The sequence below is a fragment of the Leiobunum rupestre genome, chromosome 1, assembly GCF_980474605.1.
Source record: "Leiobunum rupestre chromosome 1, qqLeiRupe1.1.hap1, whole genome shotgun sequence".
NCBI classification, from domain to species: Eukaryota; Metazoa; Arthropoda; class Arachnida; order Opiliones; family Sclerosomatidae; genus Leiobunum; species Leiobunum rupestre.
Window position 1 is genome coordinate 51,186,430 of NC_143384.1, and position 18,341 is coordinate 51,204,770.

The 18,341-nt window shown below is 37.2% G+C and overlaps 1 protein-coding gene across 3 annotated transcripts in view; it reads left to right on the plus strand.

Moving 5' to 3' along the window:
• The window catches only part of LOC149963194 (uncharacterized), a 48,235-nt gene extending 30,762 nt beyond the window's left edge, over positions 1–17,473 (plus strand). Inside the window, exons 1-5 of one of the 3 annotated variants that reach the window (XM_090180414.1) lie at positions 15,340–15,452; positions 15,522–15,673; positions 15,746–16,480; positions 16,545–16,920; positions 16,985–17,473. In XM_090180414.1, the coding sequence (XP_090036540.1) occupies positions 15,374–15,452; positions 15,522–15,673; positions 15,746–16,480; positions 16,545–16,920; positions 16,985–17,319 (1,677 nt within the window). In that variant the 5' untranslated portion in view covers positions 15,340–15,373 and the 3' untranslated portion in view covers positions 17,320–17,473. Of the gene's footprint in view, positions 1–15,339; positions 15,453–15,521; positions 15,674–15,745; positions 16,481–16,544; positions 16,921–16,984 lie in introns of those variants that run through there. The other 2 variants (XM_090180415.1, XM_090180417.1) reach the window with 2 other exon arrangements.
• Positions 17,474–18,341: the final 868 nt, after the last annotated feature.

Here is an 18,341-nt window from a genome sequence, read left to right on the forward strand (position 1 = left end):
CTGATTTGATTCTGAGGCGATGGTCTCTTACCTATCATTGTTATCTAATAGTCGGTCGTTTTTTTTCCTGAAGCCCAATTATATAATTCTTTTATTAAAAATTCCTATATTTAGAGCGCTTAATATTCTAGAGTGTTACTTTAAATTGAATCAAACGATACATAAGGGTATCCTACACTTAAAGACCCTTTTCGCTACTGTTAACAAAAACAAAATGGCAGCGAAGAGAATACTAATTAATACTTTTGAGCTGGGCTAAGATATTTTTTTGGGAATGTATAACACAGTAGTCCGTGCGGCCCGTGTTCCTAAGACAGAAACAACCAAACACAACGTTTGAATTTTGTTTAACAAAAAACACAGTTAGGTACTTAACACTTTTAACTCCAGAGCCAAAATCGATATGATAGCTAACTAAACTAGAGCCAGAAATTCCAACAGTACGGCCTTCAGGAGCCCATCAGTAGTTTAGTTTCAGATTACACAGAAACAAGGTAACATAAGATTTCTAGCCCACTCAGGCCGTGGTTAATCACTTACCAAAACACGGATTTATGTCGCGCAACCCCCTTAATTCAAGCGAATCTGTGGCCCTTGCAAGGGCGAAAAAGCTTGAACTATGTTAGTTGTCATTTGAAAATCGTCCAATTGTCCAAGGTGTGCTGTTCAATCAAGTCGTGAGACGTGATACTTAGGGAAAAAAGGAAAGGGGAAAGGAGCTTACTTTTCGATCAGAAGATTGATTGGGAGCAAGTATATTATAATATCACACATAATCATTTGTAACGCTAGATCCCGCTCTCGTATAGGGTAGGAAAACAGAGTTTCAAAAACGGCGTACAAATCAATATGTTCCAGAAATTTCCGTAAAATGTTTAATAAATATTTTTTAATTAAATTGATTTATTTTAAGAGCCCACTGATTTTTATTAAGAGCCATTGGCCCCAAGACTCCCGCTAATTCCAAGTCTGCTACACTAGAAATAATCTCATATTAGGGCCTGATATAAGATTTATTCTTTTTCAGAAAAATATTAATATTAATATAATATGTCAGAACAAAACTATATATTATTATACTATTGAGGGATTGATTTTGGGATTAAGAAGATACACTTCTTTTAAGAAAAATTAAAACATCTCATATAATTGGTAATTTCAACAACCACTACAAAATACATACTAATTTACCGAGAACCTTTGCAAAATTCTTTACTTCAATATTAAATTCACCGAGAAGACTTTAAAATAGGCCATATTTTGCTTAACGAATACTAATTTACCCAGAACTTTTGTAAAATTCGTTACCTATCTATGTATATCAACAAAACAACACTTGGAAATCCAAAACTAATATTACACTCAATGATTTAATTGAAGTCGTTGAAATTAGTATAACCTCGTCCTCAACCTTCCTTGATTTTGACAATAATGTCTATACACAAATTAATGGTTTGGCCATGGGTCCTTGTCTCTCTCCGTTCCTTGCTGAATGTTACATGCGCAATTTGGAAACTAAACTAGCTAATTTTAATAATAAGCCATTTTGGTTGTTACAATATTTTCTGACTTGATAATATTGATATTAATATCCAGTTCACACTAGAAACTGAAATTGAAAAATCTATAAACTTTCTTGACACCACAGTCATGAAAAATAATTCCAAACTTTTACATAAGTTTTTTCAAAAACCCACACACGCCGGTAAATTCCAAAATTATAACCTGCTAAAATTAAATAAATATATGACTTATGACTGTAATACTGATAAATACAATATTAAAAAACAACTAATAGACAGCCACTACCCCATAAGGTTAGTTGAGAATAGTCTCGAACGGTCCAACACTTTAACTTGTAAAACAAACCCAATTCTTTAAATAAACATTATATCTCCTTCCCGTACAGAAAAAATGATAGTGAAAAATTAGAACGTAAATTAAAAGATATAAATATTCCGGTTGTTCATAAAAGAAGCCCAACACTAAAAAATTTCTTTAAAAATAAAACTAAAAACAACATAAATGTTAATAACAATAAAAATAACCCTGCTGGTGTTGTTTATCAAATTCCTTGCAATAATTTCGATAAAAACTATGTGGGTGAAACTAAGAGCGAAATACAAACGAGAATAAAAGAACACCTGTAAACGAGCTATAATTAATAAAAATGAAAATAACGGTATTTCTGTACATTGTAATAAAACTGGCCACAATATGGATTGGAAAAATTTTAAGATTTTAACCAATGAACAGCAGTTTTATTGTCGTAATTACGCCGAAAGCTTATTTATTAAAAAATGTGGCCAACTAAATTTAGAACCAGGGGAATTAGCGATAACTTGTGGGTGGACCAGGCCCGGACTGGCTCCTTTGAGGGCCCTCGGCTAGAGACTGAAGTGGGGCCCCCTTACCGGGTGGTGTGGGGGGTATGGAATAAAAAATCTAAATGCTTATTTATAGCACAACAAATAACATTTTAAGTGTACCAGATTCTACGCGCACAGTAATTTGAAACGTCAAACGCGTCTAAAGGACTTTTAGGAAAAATGTATTATATGCCTGGGGTGGACATTGTATAATAATTTTTTTAGATTTTCCAATTATTTGTATATTATTAATTTTTGAACTTTGGCCCTAGTGCTCTAATGAATTGTCACACTCATAATAGTGTCTACACCTGACGAAGAAGCATCGCTTCGAAACGCGTCGTATTTTATTGTATTTGGTTCCTTTTACAAGCAATTAAAGTCATGAGAATTTGTCGTAAATAATTTATTTTTATTATGTTGCTTTATTGAGTTTCAAATTTTAATCAGGACAGTAGCAACCACTTCAAGTAACTTCCAAAATTAGGAAGTTTAATTCTTGTTAATATACATTCAGAGTGCCCTTTGTACATTAGTTTTACTGATATCGACAGATTGCCTACACAGTACTGATGAGTCCCAAAAAGGCGAATCCGGTCTACTATTGGAATATCTGGCTGAATTACTCATGCGTGCTGTGCTCCACTCATTAATTTCTAATACGTGCTGTGATCCGCTTACTAATGACTTAAGCGTGCTGTGATTTATGTGTAACATGTTTAAAGGGGTGGTATCCAATAATGAGGAGAGGACATCATCGACAAACCTATACCAACATAAAGGTTTATTAGAGTGGTCATTAAGCATAATAGATTCAAAATGTAGCATGTTCATATTCGCTAATAATGTGGATAGTGTACCACCCATAGGGAGGTCTTTAATTTGTTTATAGACTTCACCATCGAATTCGAAGAATGCACTATTTAAACACAGTTCTACAGCTGACATAATGTCCTCGAGGTGAAAGTTAGTTAAGAATTGCCATTCGTAATTAGATTTTAAAGGGGAACGGCCAAGCTTTTCCAAATATGGCCTTATTTCCGTATCAAAAGATTAACAAGACGTTCAATATACTAACACGAACCTTTTTTTGTTTTGAAAAAATAGGTTTTGGCCCAAAAAGTTGAAACGAAAATTCGAAAAATAACGCCAGGTGTTTGGGTTTGAATTTTCGCTGCCATCTTAGGGGCTACCGCCAGCGCCCCTAACCCCGTACGAGAGATTTGCGAACTATCCTAACTTTTAAAATCGCGCAATTTAGGCCGTTAAGCTTAGGTCTCTTATAACTTGTAGTTTTTAGTTTTAGGAACTACTGGGGGTTGGGAGAGCTAATTATTTTTACCATAGCGCCGACTGAAAAACGCTAGGTTTACTGGTTGCCTGCTCGATTAGGGACTTAAGTATTTTTAAAATGATAACGATGTTGGTGAAAAAGAAACATTTTATTTCGCGTCAAGTCATGAGCGAATTATAGAAAGAGACAGTGGATAAATTTTTGCGGAGGAGGTATTTATAGATTTTACAAAAGGGGAGAGAGGTACCAATGGGTCAGGTGGTGCCACTGGTGGAAAGGATGTCCAAATCTTTCCCTTCCAACCCGTGACGCTGCACTTTTTCCCACGTTGACCCTCGTGTTGCAATTCACGGGGGCGCGTACAATGGGCAGGATATTTAGACTTATAACTATACAAGAATAGACAAATACATTAGTGGAAATTTTACTCCCAGAAAATCTGGCGCCTAAATATTTTCTCGCGACAACTTGTTTTATTTTTATTTATTTAACAAATTATTAAAGGTTTTTACACTCCCAGCTGGGATATGTAGGTATCGAAATATCACAATATTTAACATTAATAAATTTAACATTTCAATTTTAGTCATTTAAAAGTTCTAGTGAATATAGAAGCTGAACTGGTCTACGTATTACAGTTCCATTCTGAGTTTTTACCAGACTAGCACGCAAATTGTCATCTCTACTATCGAGGAGCTCGGTAATGATACCTAACTTCCAGTTGTGTTTTGGTATCACGTCTTGGTGAATCAAAACTACTTCACCTACTTTAAAACTATTATCCTTATTTTAATTTTTTGCGAAATTCGCGGTTCTTAATTGCAGTAGATATTCTGACTGCCATCTTTTCCATATTCTACTATTTAATCTTTGCCGATAATTATATCTCTTAGTTCATTCTTCACGAGACGAGGCGATTTTCATTTTTGTAAAGGTTTGTGGAGGTAGGCAATTTATTCTTTGCCCTAATAGAAAATGTGCCGGGGTCAGCGGTTCGGGCTCACCAGCTTCGTTAAATACATACGTCAAAGGACGGGAGTTTACAGCCGCTTCAGTTTCGGCTAATATGTTTTCGATTTCCTGGTAATTAAGGATAGATTTTTTAAGTATAGTTTTGGTGTTTGAAACTAATCTTTCATAGAACCCCCCCCCCAACTGGCTCTTTCCGCTATAAATTGCCAAGAAATACCCTCCTTTCCGAAATATTCTAGTAACTCCTTTTGTTTTAAATTTTACCAAATATCTTGTAGGTCTTTATTGGCTCTCTCAGAGGTCTTAGCATTATCAGAGTAAATAACTTTGGCAACCATGCGTCGGAACGCTAATAAGAATTCGTCCGTGCTAAGAGATGGCATGATCTCCAAATGTAACGATCTCGTTACCGCGCATGTGGTTAAACAAATGTAGGATTTATCTAATTGTTTACTTTTCCCTTCGTAATATTGGGGACCCTTGATGTAAATCGGGCCTGCAAAATCTATCCCAATGATTTCGAATGGCGGGGCTTGTTCGATTCGGTTTTGCGGGAGGGGGGCGGAAGGCGCGTGTCCCGGCTTAGCCCTAGCTCGTCTACACGCCAAGCAGCCTTTCACCATGGACTGTAAATTTTAGTGCTTTCACTACCTTTTTTGCCAACTGCCATCCAGCACTTACCTAATATTTCTCCCGCGCCTGCGCTATTGTAATTTGAGTGCCACCGTGTAGTACATTTCGGTGATATCGCTCCATAAAAAGCTCGGAGATGCGCTATTTTTGGCTTAAAATAATAGGGTGTTTTAGATTATAGGCCATAGTTGATTTTTCTAGTCGACCTCCCACGCATATTATACCCTGTTCATTAAGTATCGGATAGAGAACAGCGGCGGCGATCGGAAAACATTTCTGTGGGGGCATGGGCGATTTTTTTTTATCCCAAAATTCATCTACCTAAAACTTAAGCAAGAAAATGTACAGCTCTAAATTTGTAGTGCTATATATATTTTTCTAAAAGCGTTCTTTCTTATATCTCATCCGTCAATGAATAATCTGATTGCAAAAGTTAATTCAATATCTTTAGGAAAATACCTGTGTATATTGCTAGATTTTTAAGCCTTTCTTGGCCATATACTTTACGAAGATATTTTAGCTAAAATAGGGTACACGACGACGCGATTTTCGATTTGGACGAATCTATCGAAATCAATTTTACGGTTATATCATCTGCAATCTCAAAATTATTTCGGTAAAAAGACTGAATTCGGATACAAATAAATTGTTAATTTTTCCCTAATTGATATTTCTCCTCAATTTTATTTCTGTGGGGGCTCTGCCCTCGTTTGTTCTTCCAGGTGGGGGCTCGAGCCCTAGAGCCCCCACGGGATCGCCGTCACTGATAGAGAAGTGACATTTTTGAGGATGGTTTTACCGTTTGTTTATTTTTTCCTCGGCTTAGGTTTTTTCTTGGATACATTTAATCCACTTAATTTCGGCCGCTGCCATTTCCTCCGCGGTTATTCGTCTTTTTGGTTTATGGGTACGATCTACATATATTAGGACGTACGCCGTGACTCGAAGAGCCTTATCCAACAAGCTAAATCTGTTTAAATTTATTATCTTATCAAGACTAGGTTTTTGGGCGAAGCTTATTACTAAAGCGTGAGCGCGCCTTTCCCTGTCTAGCTCGTCTTTATCTACCCGTCGCTCTTCTTGGTTATCACTGGCCACCGCGTCTTGGGCTCTCGAAGCCACCTCGGACCTCCCTACCACATTTCGTGGGCGTTTAGTTTTTCAGCTGAAATTGCCCTTGTCGTGATGTCTGCGGGATTTTGCAATCCAGGACAGTGATTCCAATCCCCAGGATTGGTGAATTTTCCAATTTCTAATACCCTATTGCTAACGAAAGGCTTCCAATTAGTAGGAGTGTCTTTAAGCCAGTGTAAAGCGATTGTGGAATCTGTCCACCGATAATTCTTAACATTTAGATTCGAAAATACGTCTCTGATGTTGTTCGTTAATCTGGCACCAAGGACGCAGCCCAATCGTGTTTTCGGGTTTGTTTTTTCTCACCCCAGAGCTTCATTCGGGAGAGTTCGTTTGCCATGTACGAAAGTTCATGTTAGCGCTGCTAATTAGCTTGTTGACGTTTACTGATAGGTCAAACGCTTCGCTGACACTTTTGTCCCCTACCGTTAGATCGTCTACGTATAAATCGTGGTCCAGGGTTGTTACCGCTTTTTTATCGGCCCCTTTCGTGTGGTGAATGTGGTATTTGATAGTATTTGCCAGTAAAAATGGACTAGCGGTGATAAAATTATTTTCCATTAGTTTGTTACTCGAGTTCTCGTTGTACCACAAAAACCTCGCGGAGTCCCTTTCGTTTTCTGATAGCGCGATTTGTAAGAACGCCTTTTCTATATCTGCTATAAACGCGATTTTAGGAATTCTAAACTTTAATAAAATTAGTAGTAAGTTGGGGTTTAAGTTAGGTCCGCTGAATAATTCAACGATGGTGCGCCCTTAGTGTGTGACGAGCCATCTAGAACCACTCTCAGCTTAGTCGTGACTCTGTCGCGTTTGACGGCCTGTGGTGGGAGATAATACGTGCCTGGGGGTTTTATTTCCGGTTGGGGGACCTTCTCGACTATTCCTAAACGTAATTGTTCGTCAACAACCGCCTTGCATTCTTCGTATAATACTGGGTGTTTATAAAAATTTTTAATCAAGCTATTTCCCCTAATAGTGGCCTGTCCTAAATTATCTGGTAACGCCAATTTATCAGTTTTCCAGGGAAACGTTACGTGATATCTACCGTCAATCATTTTAATTTAACGGTTGAAATTTTCCACTATTTCGGAATTCTTTAGATCCATATTTGTTTGTTCCCCATCTTCTATACCCATACTTTCTAAAGTCCAATCATGGACTGTAAATTAAAGGGACTGGAAAGGGAGGCTTGCGGTGGGGTCAAAGAGCATTCAAAAAACGTCATCAGTGACGTCAAAAACGGAACATAGCGTATACAATACATAAAAGGTATGCAAATTTAAAAGGACTTTTAAAGCAAAAGTCTTAATTGATGTGGTATATTTTAAAATTTAATTATGGAAAACGTTGCCCATTTATTTAAATCTATCAAATACTGTTAACATAATACAAATTTGAGTGGAACTACTTTTATTCGAATCGGCCATGAATCGCCCTACAAGACTGTAAACCGACTTTTCCTGTTGGATGATAAAATTCGAATTGTGCAATCCAGCGTGGTTCAATTTGCCATAATTTTAGATTTAGGTAATTTTAGTCTATAATAAGAGGAATTTTTTTGGAAAAAATAATGAGTTTAAATGAGAATGTAAGCTGTAAATGCCGTGGGAATTGTGTGTCAGGTACCGGAAAAGCTACTAAAAATAAAACTAATTGCAAGTGCCATAATACCCATAAGAAATGTGGGCCTTGGTGCGCATGTGGAAAAGGCAAAACCGTATGTATGAATGGTAAACCACTCGATATTGAACCACAAACCAAGAAGAAGAAAGTAAAGGAAAATTACAGTTTTAGGTATTGGATTTCTTTAATAATCTTAATATAAAACCTGTAGTAAATCTTATTGCAAATTTATACAAACAGAGAATAGCAAGACTATCCCATAATCAGCTATCATTCATTTTGAGCGATATTCTGAATAAAAATCCGAGAATAAAACTGGAAAACACATGCCAGAGCAGGTTAACCTGAATAAAGAAGTAGAATGCAACGACCATGACCTTCCTGGTCAATCTGGGCCCGATGCTATCATTTCACCAAATAATCAGCAAGTAGCGACTAGTCAACCACCTCCTGACCCGCAACCAGAACCTAATCCTGGAAACGGACCAGATTGGTGTTTCTGCACCAAGTGTGGCGATATGGATTCACCAGTTGAAAAACAATGTTGTACCAATGCAAGGATCATTTGGACTTCATAAGATTAATTTTAGATCGAGAAGTACTACGTCTGCAAATGAATATTCGTCGTGATGCAATCAATGTTCGGGCTTTGAATACAAACCGTTTCTATAGGCATGCTGGCTATAAGCAATACATTGCGTGGCAAATTGGCCCTATGGGTAGGCACAATCGTAGAGTTATCCCATCTTGTTCTGTGCTGAAAATAAGAAGTGTCTATCCAAATCCACCTGGAAGAAATTACAAGGGATTTGCGGCTGTTGCACCACCAAACCAAAACCAAGGTCATTGATTTAGGTAAAATTAGAAAATAAATAAAAATGGTTCTTGTGCATATGTAATATTGATTTTTATTTACATCTCAAGACACGTCCAAGCTTTTATTTTTCATTAAAAATTCTTTGGTAGCAATTGGGATTCTTCATTTGTAGATAATAGTTCGCTGCATGTAAATTGATTTCTGGAAAATCTGGCTTTTTCTTCTCGTAGAAGTATTAGTTCATCTTTAGATAGGCCTGGTGTTTTCTGGCAATTTGCCTTCTTAGGAAAAATGTCATCAACTTTCCTAACAACTTCCTTAGATAAGGTCAAATCCAACAAGTCTTGAAATGGTTTCATGCATTTAACTATTTTGACTGGGACAGCGGAATATTTTGACGATAATTTTGAGCATTTCTTCTTATACCTGCAAATTAAAATTATTGTAATTTTTAAAAATTATTTAGCTAAAGAAAAGAAACCTTAGTGTTCCCGTTTTGGTAGTTGCTTGTGGTCTATATACGTTCGAATTAAAATCGATTGCTGCCAAAAGATTCCTTACAACATAGCCCTTTGACCTAGCCATTAATAAGGAAACATTTACTGGTTAAGCATAGTTATTTATAATTAAAATTTATAATTACCCAAACGGTAACTTCTTCAAAGCGTAACTCAAAATGAGAGCGTGAAATGATTCGAGTGATCCTGTATGTCTAAATATTATATATATTTTTCTAATTATCTGAATATTAAAATGTAAATAAAAATTAAACAGCCAACCTAAAATTTTCATAAAAATGAAAATCTTGCAGAAAGGTTTTATCCAAAATAATAGACACTAGTTTGTCATATGCAGCACTCTCGTAATCTAGCCAGGATTTATTCCTATCTTCCTCAGTAAGGTCCTCATGATAACACGAACCCATACTCTAATCATGTTCTTTAGTGACGTGATGTAGCATTGTAGACCAAAGCTCCTAAATTGTTTTAATTTAAAATTTTAGTTTTTTAATTTAGTATTATGAAGAATCCAGAATCACCTTCATCAGATTTACTACTATCCTATATTAAAGGAAGACGACGAAGCAGTCGACGATATGACGTAGGAGAAGTAAGGTCGGCGCTAGGGCATGGCGACAAAGGCGACCGCCTAGAGCCCCGCACTCACCATAAATCCGTCAAGGGGGGTGGAGGAAGTCTGGACCCGGAACACCCCTGGTCTACGCCACTTGCCCGCACTTAGCGACATGTTTTAGGATCCCGCAGTTAGCGACACTTATTGTTATTCCACACTTAGCCTGGGTTTTTGGTTCCCCCCGTACATAGCGACACTTATTGGTATCCCGCGGTTAGCGACCTTTATATGCATCCCGCACTTAACGGGTTTTTTTGTTTCCCCCCTTACTTAGCGGCACTTATTGGGGCCCCCGCTCTTAGTGGCACTTATTGGTGCGCCCCCTCTTTTTCCCTCAAATTGCGTTGAGAGAAGGGGCCCCTTCTCATTACTTAGGGCCCCGCACTCTCTAATGCCGGGCCTGAGGGGGGAAGTTGGACTTCACTTCACGCAAATTTTCACCCACTGGCTTTCTGAATCTTAACTATCGCTCGATTTGACGTCTTGAGTTAGCTTTGTTGATATTCAGTCTATGCCTGCTCTTCTTTGAAATGTTCTGTTAAATTTCGTGTCGCTACTCACACTACATAGGAATCGTTATGTATATCTAAACTGTACCTATTATCTAGATACAGATATTTTTACCTTTAGATAAAATCACTTTTTACTCGGTACTATATTTTAAGATAATACGCAAATATAACTCCCGATAACGTATGAAAAGATATAGCACGTTTAGATAATTATAGCTGAACTAGATAAAAGTATCTTTAAACTAACAATCAACAGATACGCTAGATACTTTAACCTTAGATATAAATATCTTTTTATCTAGTATGTTTATAATATCGGAGACTGTTTGAAGAGAGTCGAAACGATTATCTTATATATGCGATTTTAAAAACTTTTATATAATTTTTTAGGTAAAAGCAACCTTTACTACTCATTATTAAAAAAGATGAATAAATCAACGTTTTGCCAACTGGTTTATCATTTTAAAAAGATGACTTACTACAGGTAAAAAAGTTTCTAGGGTTTTATTTATAGAGGTCAAAACTTTGCCAAAACTACTACTAAAAGCTAAAGAATTATGGAACCAGTTGTAAAGGCCGGCAGGATGGAAATTCCATCACGGGACTTTTTACAGTCGAGGAACAAATCCTTCTTTTCAATTTCTTGAAAAATAGGCGCCCAAAAATGGGTTTTCTTTGTAAGTTCCCGTTCATTGAATTAAGAGCCATAGAATCATTTTCAAAAAATACTGTCGTAGCAATTTGATTTCAAATTTATTTTTGTTTTGGAACATTGTAAAGTTAAACATCTTAATTTCTCAACAGTCTAGGGGTACGTTCAACAACTCTCCTCGGAAACCAACCCGATGGTTTTATATTTTCAACCGATGACATTTTTCGTCATAATGACGTCGTAAGTTGTTTAAAGCTTTTATTTTAGTCATCAATGACTTTTAAAATGGCGTAGAATTTTCTTCTGTTCCAGAAAATCGAAGAAAGCGCAAACTGCTTTATTTATTTGTAAATGATGCAGTAATAGAATAAACTACTGAAGATTTTAGTGGTGTCACTTTTGGTGCAGATAAACTTCTCCCGCCCAAAATTTTGGTAGTCTTACGTCAGTCATCGGAAAAAGCGATTCTGCCAGCCGTTGACTTTGGTGAGCAACTGATGACCATTCTGATGTCCAAAAAATTATTCGCGAAAAAGCGTACAGTAAGATACCGCTGTCATCGGTGAGAGTTATTAAACGTACCAATGAACTACTCATTTTGTGTGACTCGTCCGTAATATTTACCCTAACTTTTATTGATTGTTGTTTTCTAATTAGACTTTTTAGTTTATAAATAGCTGGAATTTCGTCTGCTAAGCAGACGCCTTGGGATTTATCCGCTGCTTAGGAAACAAAAATCCAGCAGTTTACGAACTTATCACGTCGGCTGCTACGTGGCTCGATGTTTTCTGAAAAGGCTAACTAGGCAGTTTTGTTCAAGGGAAATTAATAATTATTATAATGAAACGATAAGTTGGTAAGCCAAAATATACCTCTCCTCGTAAGAGTTTCCTGTGACACTTTCTAAGAAAGTCAAATGGCTCAGCGGTAAATTATCTGATTGTTAAAATGTGACACGGGTTCGATTCCTGGCCTCGACCGTATTTTATATTAAAATAATTAATTAATTTTCATTTTTATTTAACTTATAAATATGAAAAATATTATAGAATAAATTGACGTTAGAACGTTTGTAAAAGCTTAAAGGAAAGCGGACTTTCGCCCAAGCGGTTTTTCTAAATATCATAATATGTAACAGTGGTAGAACACTCGCCTGCCAAGCAGGAGGTCGCGGGTTATTCGAGTAAATTTTACACAATGAACTGTTAATTTTACACTCTCGATGTGTGTAATAAATACAGCTGCAAATATTCCTGAACATTTTTACAAGGTCCTTCTGTACATTTTACAAGACCAACCCATTTTTATAGAATACAGGCCATTTATGTACTTATGTTCCTGTATAAAATAAAGGATACGTTTAATTTGTACAGGATTATTCTGTACAAGTTGTACACAGACGTTTTATGTAAATATCTTCTGTTAAATTAAAGGATTTCCGTAATTATCTCAGGATTATTCTATGCAAGTGAAATACAGATGGTTCATGTAAAATTATCCTGTAAAATTTAGTGTTTTTTCTCTCAGTGTAGGTGCTACTTGTACAGAATCAGTTCGTTTCATTTTAGTGCAATTGGAGCTCGTATTTGAGAAAATCTATTATGGTGCAATAGAAAACACCCCTAACCTCTTTGTTGAGAATAAACGTCGCTAATAATTGGTGTTAGGACCGAAAATATTCTTTCAAATATCTAATAAAAAAACCAATAAAACATTTCATTTACATAATATAATTAAGAATATAAACAGTCCGATATCTCATTTTTTAGCAAGGACTTACGTCTTTGGTAGCCTTCAGACTAAGTCCAGAAATGTTATTATTTATTCTTAGGGATAATTATTATGTTGGAGTTATTTTAGCGTAGCTCCCAATCAATCTTCTGATCGAAAAGTAAGCTCCTTTCCCCTTTCCTTTTTTCCCTAAGTATCACGTCTCACGACTTGATTGAACAGCACACCTTGGACAATTGGACGATTTTCAAATGACAACTAACATAGTTGAAGCTTTTTCGCCCTTGCAAGGGCCACAGATTCGCTTGAATTAAGGGGGTTGCGCGACATAAATCCGTGTTTTGGTAAGTGATTAACCACGGCCTGAGTGGGCTAGAAATCTTATGTTACCTTGTTTCTGTGTAATCTGAAACTAAACTACTGATGGGCTCCTGAAGGCCGTACTGTTGGAATTTCTGGCTCTAGTTTAGTTAGCTATCATATCGATTTTGGCTCTGGAGTTAAAAGTGTTAAGTACCTAACTGTGTTTTTTGTTAAACAAAATTCAAACGTTGTGTTTGGTTGTTTCTGTCTTAGGAACACGGGCCGCACGGACTACTGTGTTATACATTCCCAAAAAAATATCTTAGCCCAGCTCAAAAGTATTTATTAGTATTCTCTTCGCTGCCATTTTGTTTTTGTTAACAGTAGCGAAAAGGGTCTTTAAGTGTAGGATACCCTTATGTATCGTTTGATTCAATTTAAAGTAACACTCTAGAATATTAAGCGCTCTAAATATAGGAATTTTTAATAAAAGAATTATATAATTGGGCTTCAGGAAAAAAAACGACCGACTATTAGATAACAATGATAGGTAAGAGACCATCGCCTCAGAATCAAATCAGGTCCATTATGATAACTTTCACCCAACTATTTAATGTTTCGAAGATGACGTAGCTTAAGATCTCCCTCAAGGAAATAACTACTTCTTTAATAACAGACTGGCAACCATTCTTTTTTTCATTGAGTGTAGTATGTTTATGTTTTTGCGTTTTGTGATTGTGCTTGACGTAAAGTGACGTATGTTGCAGTGTTTGTGTGTGTTGTATGGTGATGTTGATTAGAACGATAGTGTGTGTTTAGGCGTGTGTTATTGCGTTCCGTATGTACTCTCCGTCTTCTACTAATCATTGACTTTTGAGACGGACCGAGCGCTAAGGGTTACGTTAAAGGGGAACGGTCAAGCTTTAACCAGTTAGATAGCCCTATAGCCCATTAAAAACTAAAATTTATGGTGAAAACCGCATAAAAAAATATAGAGTGGTTAATTTTTAATAAAAGAAATAAATTTCGGGAAATCAAAAAGCGCGCGTCCGCCGCGAAACCTGGTGAGAAGTCGGTGAGACAGAAAAACAATGTAAAAGCGCGCGCTGCTGAAGACGCAAAAAATTTGTTTTGCACGCGAGGTGCGTTCCAGTTATAAGAGACCTAAGCCTAAATGGCGCGATTTTAAAAGTTAGGATAGCTCGCAAATCGCTCATACGGGGTTAGGGGCGCTGGCGGCAGCCCCTAAGATGGCGGCGAAAATTCAAACCCAAACACCTGAAAATAAGAAAAATATTATAGAATAAATTGACGTTAGAACGTTTGTAAAAGCTTAAAGGAAAGCGGACTTTCGCCCAAGCGGTTTTTCTAAATATCATAATATGTAACAGTGGTAGAACACTCGCCTGCCAAGCAGGAGGGCGCGGGTTCAAATCTCGATTGCTGGTTTTGCTTTTAGACAATTGAATTTATTTTATGCAATAATTTAAATCGAACACGAAATCTCATTATATTTCATTAAGAAACTAAACAAAAAACACTATTAATATAGGCTTTTGCTTAAATTGAATTTCTAATTTAAAAGCTTTAAACAACTTACGACGTCATTATGACGAAAAATGTCATCGGTTGAAAATATAAAACCACCGGGTTGGTTTCCGAGGAGAGTTGTTGAACGTACCCCTAGACTGTTGATAAATTAAGATGTTTAACTTTACAATGTTCCAAAACAAAAATAAATTTGAAATCAAATTGCTACGACAGTATTTTTTGAAAATGATTCTATGGCTCTTAATTCAATGAACGGGAACTTACAAAGAAAACCCATTTTTGGGCGCCTATTTCTCAAGAAATTGAAAAGAAGGATTTGTTCCTCGACTGTAAAAAGTCCCGTGATGGAATTTCCATCCTGCCGGCCTTTACAACTGGTTCCATAATTCTTTAGCTTTTAGTAGTAGTTTTGGCAAAGTTTTGACCTCTATGAATAAAACCCTAGAAACTTTTTTACCTGTAGTAAGTCATCTTTTTAAAATGATAAACCAGTTGGCAAAACGTTGATTTATTCATCTTTTTTAATAATGAGTAGTAAAGGTTGCTTTTACCTAAAAAATTATATAAAAGTTTTTAAAATCGCATATATAAGATAATCGTTTCGACTCTCTTCAAACAGTCTCCGATATTATAAACATTCAAACCATGGTTGGAATTCTATGCTTATTGGTTCTTAGTTACGGCGTTTGGGCGGCACCAATTGAGGAAGATGTCTACCTGCTGGGTGAGTGTTTCATCATTAAATCTGACTCGTGGTATTTATAAATAATTTATGAGTTGGTGGTGTGTGCAGAGCTCAACGATGCCTTGGCTAAAGATATGGCACAAATCGGAGATAAGATCAAGTACGAACTGATCACGGCTGAGTATGATGACGAATTGCTGGCAAGATACTCTGCAAAGGACCTTCATAATCTCCATATGAAGGAACTTAAGAAGGTAAGGGTTAACTAATGTAGATAATTAGTCGAGGCTTAAATCTTCAAGCCTTCATCCTTAATTCGTTCCGTCTTGTAGAAAAATTCTGGAAACCGAAAACCAGGAAAAAACTTGTACCAACGATTGCCATTTTCGAAAGTCTGCCATCCTTCCGTCGCTTCTCCTTCCTTGTTGATGAGCAATTCGTGGCCACCCTTTAAGTACCCGACCATGCCACCGTTTAAACCATTTCCAACTTGGGCGCCGTTAACAATTCCTACATTACCACCGCTTAAACCATTTCCAACTTGGGCGCCGTTAACAATTCCTACATTACCACCGCTTAAACCATTTCCAACTTGGGCGCCGTTAACGATTCCTACACTACCACCATGGAAACCATTGCCAAACATAGCTTGGCCCAATTTGGTGTCGTCTTCTCCACTGATTGCACCAAAGCCCCCTACGTATGATTTCGAAAGCAATCATAACATTTGGAACAACTTATTTCCACAAATGACTCACCAGAAGTTAACGTATCCGGCTTGGAAGTTACCAACTGTGGTTCCTTTAAACATGACGCTTCCTTCGATGGATCAATTCAGCAGCAATTGGGTATTCCCTACGTACCCTCCAATAACTCCTTTGCGATTGCCGTGCTACTCTGGCAGACCAGCTTCGCAGTGGTCGACCTTAAGACCTTGTCCGTTTGCTTACCAGTATGCGCACGAGTTTCCCTCTCACATGCACAGTTCGTCACCATCCCTCCTACAGAATTTTAATCAACAAGGGAAGGTCCATCTCAACAACATGGTTGGAGATGGAGATCTCACGGTATAGCAGTTGTATTTCCTTTGTTTTTAATATGGGACATTGCTAATTCTTTCAGTTTTCGTAGTTGGATGTTGAGCAACTAAATGGAGAAAGTTCACAAGCAGTTCATATCAATGTGACTTCTTTTGCTATTGATGGTAACAAGACCGTTCATCTGATGGTGCCCAATCAGCAACATTCAGCTACTCAAATTTTCGAAGTAGGAAATACGAAACACGTCAACAACTTGACCATCGTCATATTGAATAATTGCCAAGAAACCGACTTGAAAGTCCAGTGTACCGATAAAGCCACATTCAACTTGGTTCCAGCTAATCAGGGAAATTTGGGTTACCTTCCAGGCTCGAGTGATTACGACCGCGAGGTTATGAAATGGGTCTCTTCGTTTCTTCAAGAAGCTTCTGAGGTAGAAGACAGCAAGTCACCGCTTTCGCTTGCTGGTAATTTAAAACCATATTTTTATAAACATTTATCTTTAAAATAACTCTGAATATCATTTTTCAGAGTTTGTTCGGCTAAAAGGACAAGTCTTCAACCAAAACGAGGTGAATCAAGGGAATGTCTTGAAAGATATGAAGTCTCTCCTATTTGGGGAGTCCACATTTTTTCCTGGTGACTTGTCTTTGATGACGAGAGCTAAACCGGATACTGATCTCTCACCGCCGGAAGAAAATGGTTCAAGTGGTCTATCCACGACAGGGAGTTCTGTAGTTCCAAGCGAAGATAGTGAACCTGGCAGCTTAGTTAGCGTTCCGGGAAGTGTGGGCGTTGAAGACTCTCAGTCCACTGCTTCGACGGAGACCTCTGAACCAGTTGCGACGACTGTTTCCGGAGTCTAAGACGACGTTACTGGACCTTCAACTGATATGTAGATGGACTAGACTTATTGCTTGTTATACCCGTAATATATATATAGTTGACTATTATGACATGACACATTATTTTATTGTACGCATAATATGGTTTTAAATAAACTCTTGTCCGAACATGAAATATTTAACAATCAATATCTACACTGTTTTCTACCTTGTCTATCAAATTGATTCTATCGTTGCCGTTTCAAGAATAGTTACGATAAGTTTCATAATGTATGTAAATCATGAAATGAAGAAACAAATTAACTTACCAAAACGATTATATGTTTTTAGTTGGGTCTCGCGTTGTCGACTGGCTTAGTCGAGACGAGAGGTACAGGTCATAAAAGATACATTTTGTAGAGAGGGTGCTGCCATCATTTATAGCGATATCGCAAAACCAAACTAAGTTTTATATTATAACAAACCGAAAGTTAACCACCGATAATAAGATAAAAATTTATTTAGCATAGTCTCCGTATTTTGCTGGATTTTTAACTTTACTTCCTGATCGGGTTTGCTGAAGTTCTGGTCGCTGCAATCGTATTGGAGATTCGGCGCCTGATCTGTGTGTTTCTGGGCTTTGAACTGGAGTTATGTCCTTCACTGCTTGAGGAGATGCTGGAAGGTTGATTGGCCTGTTTTGTATGACAGGTGATGGTGGGGTTACGATAGGTACAGGTGGTACCCTATGTGTTACACAGGCTTTCGCTGGTTGGGAAGACGTAATATACATTAGTGGTTTGGCAAACTTGTCTATTTTCACATATTGTGGGTTCGAGTTTGCGCCTGTTATTTTCTTAGTACACATCTATTTCGCCGATATTCGACGTTTCCATCAATCGAGACAATGTAAGAACGATTTGCAACTTTTCTGATTATTCTGCCTTCGCGCCACAAACTTTCTTTGAGTTTCGGGTTTGGCGGGACCCAAACCGATTCACCTATTTTGAGAGCACGCAGTGGCTTTGTCGTTTGATCGAAATATTCTTTAATTCTTTGTCGAC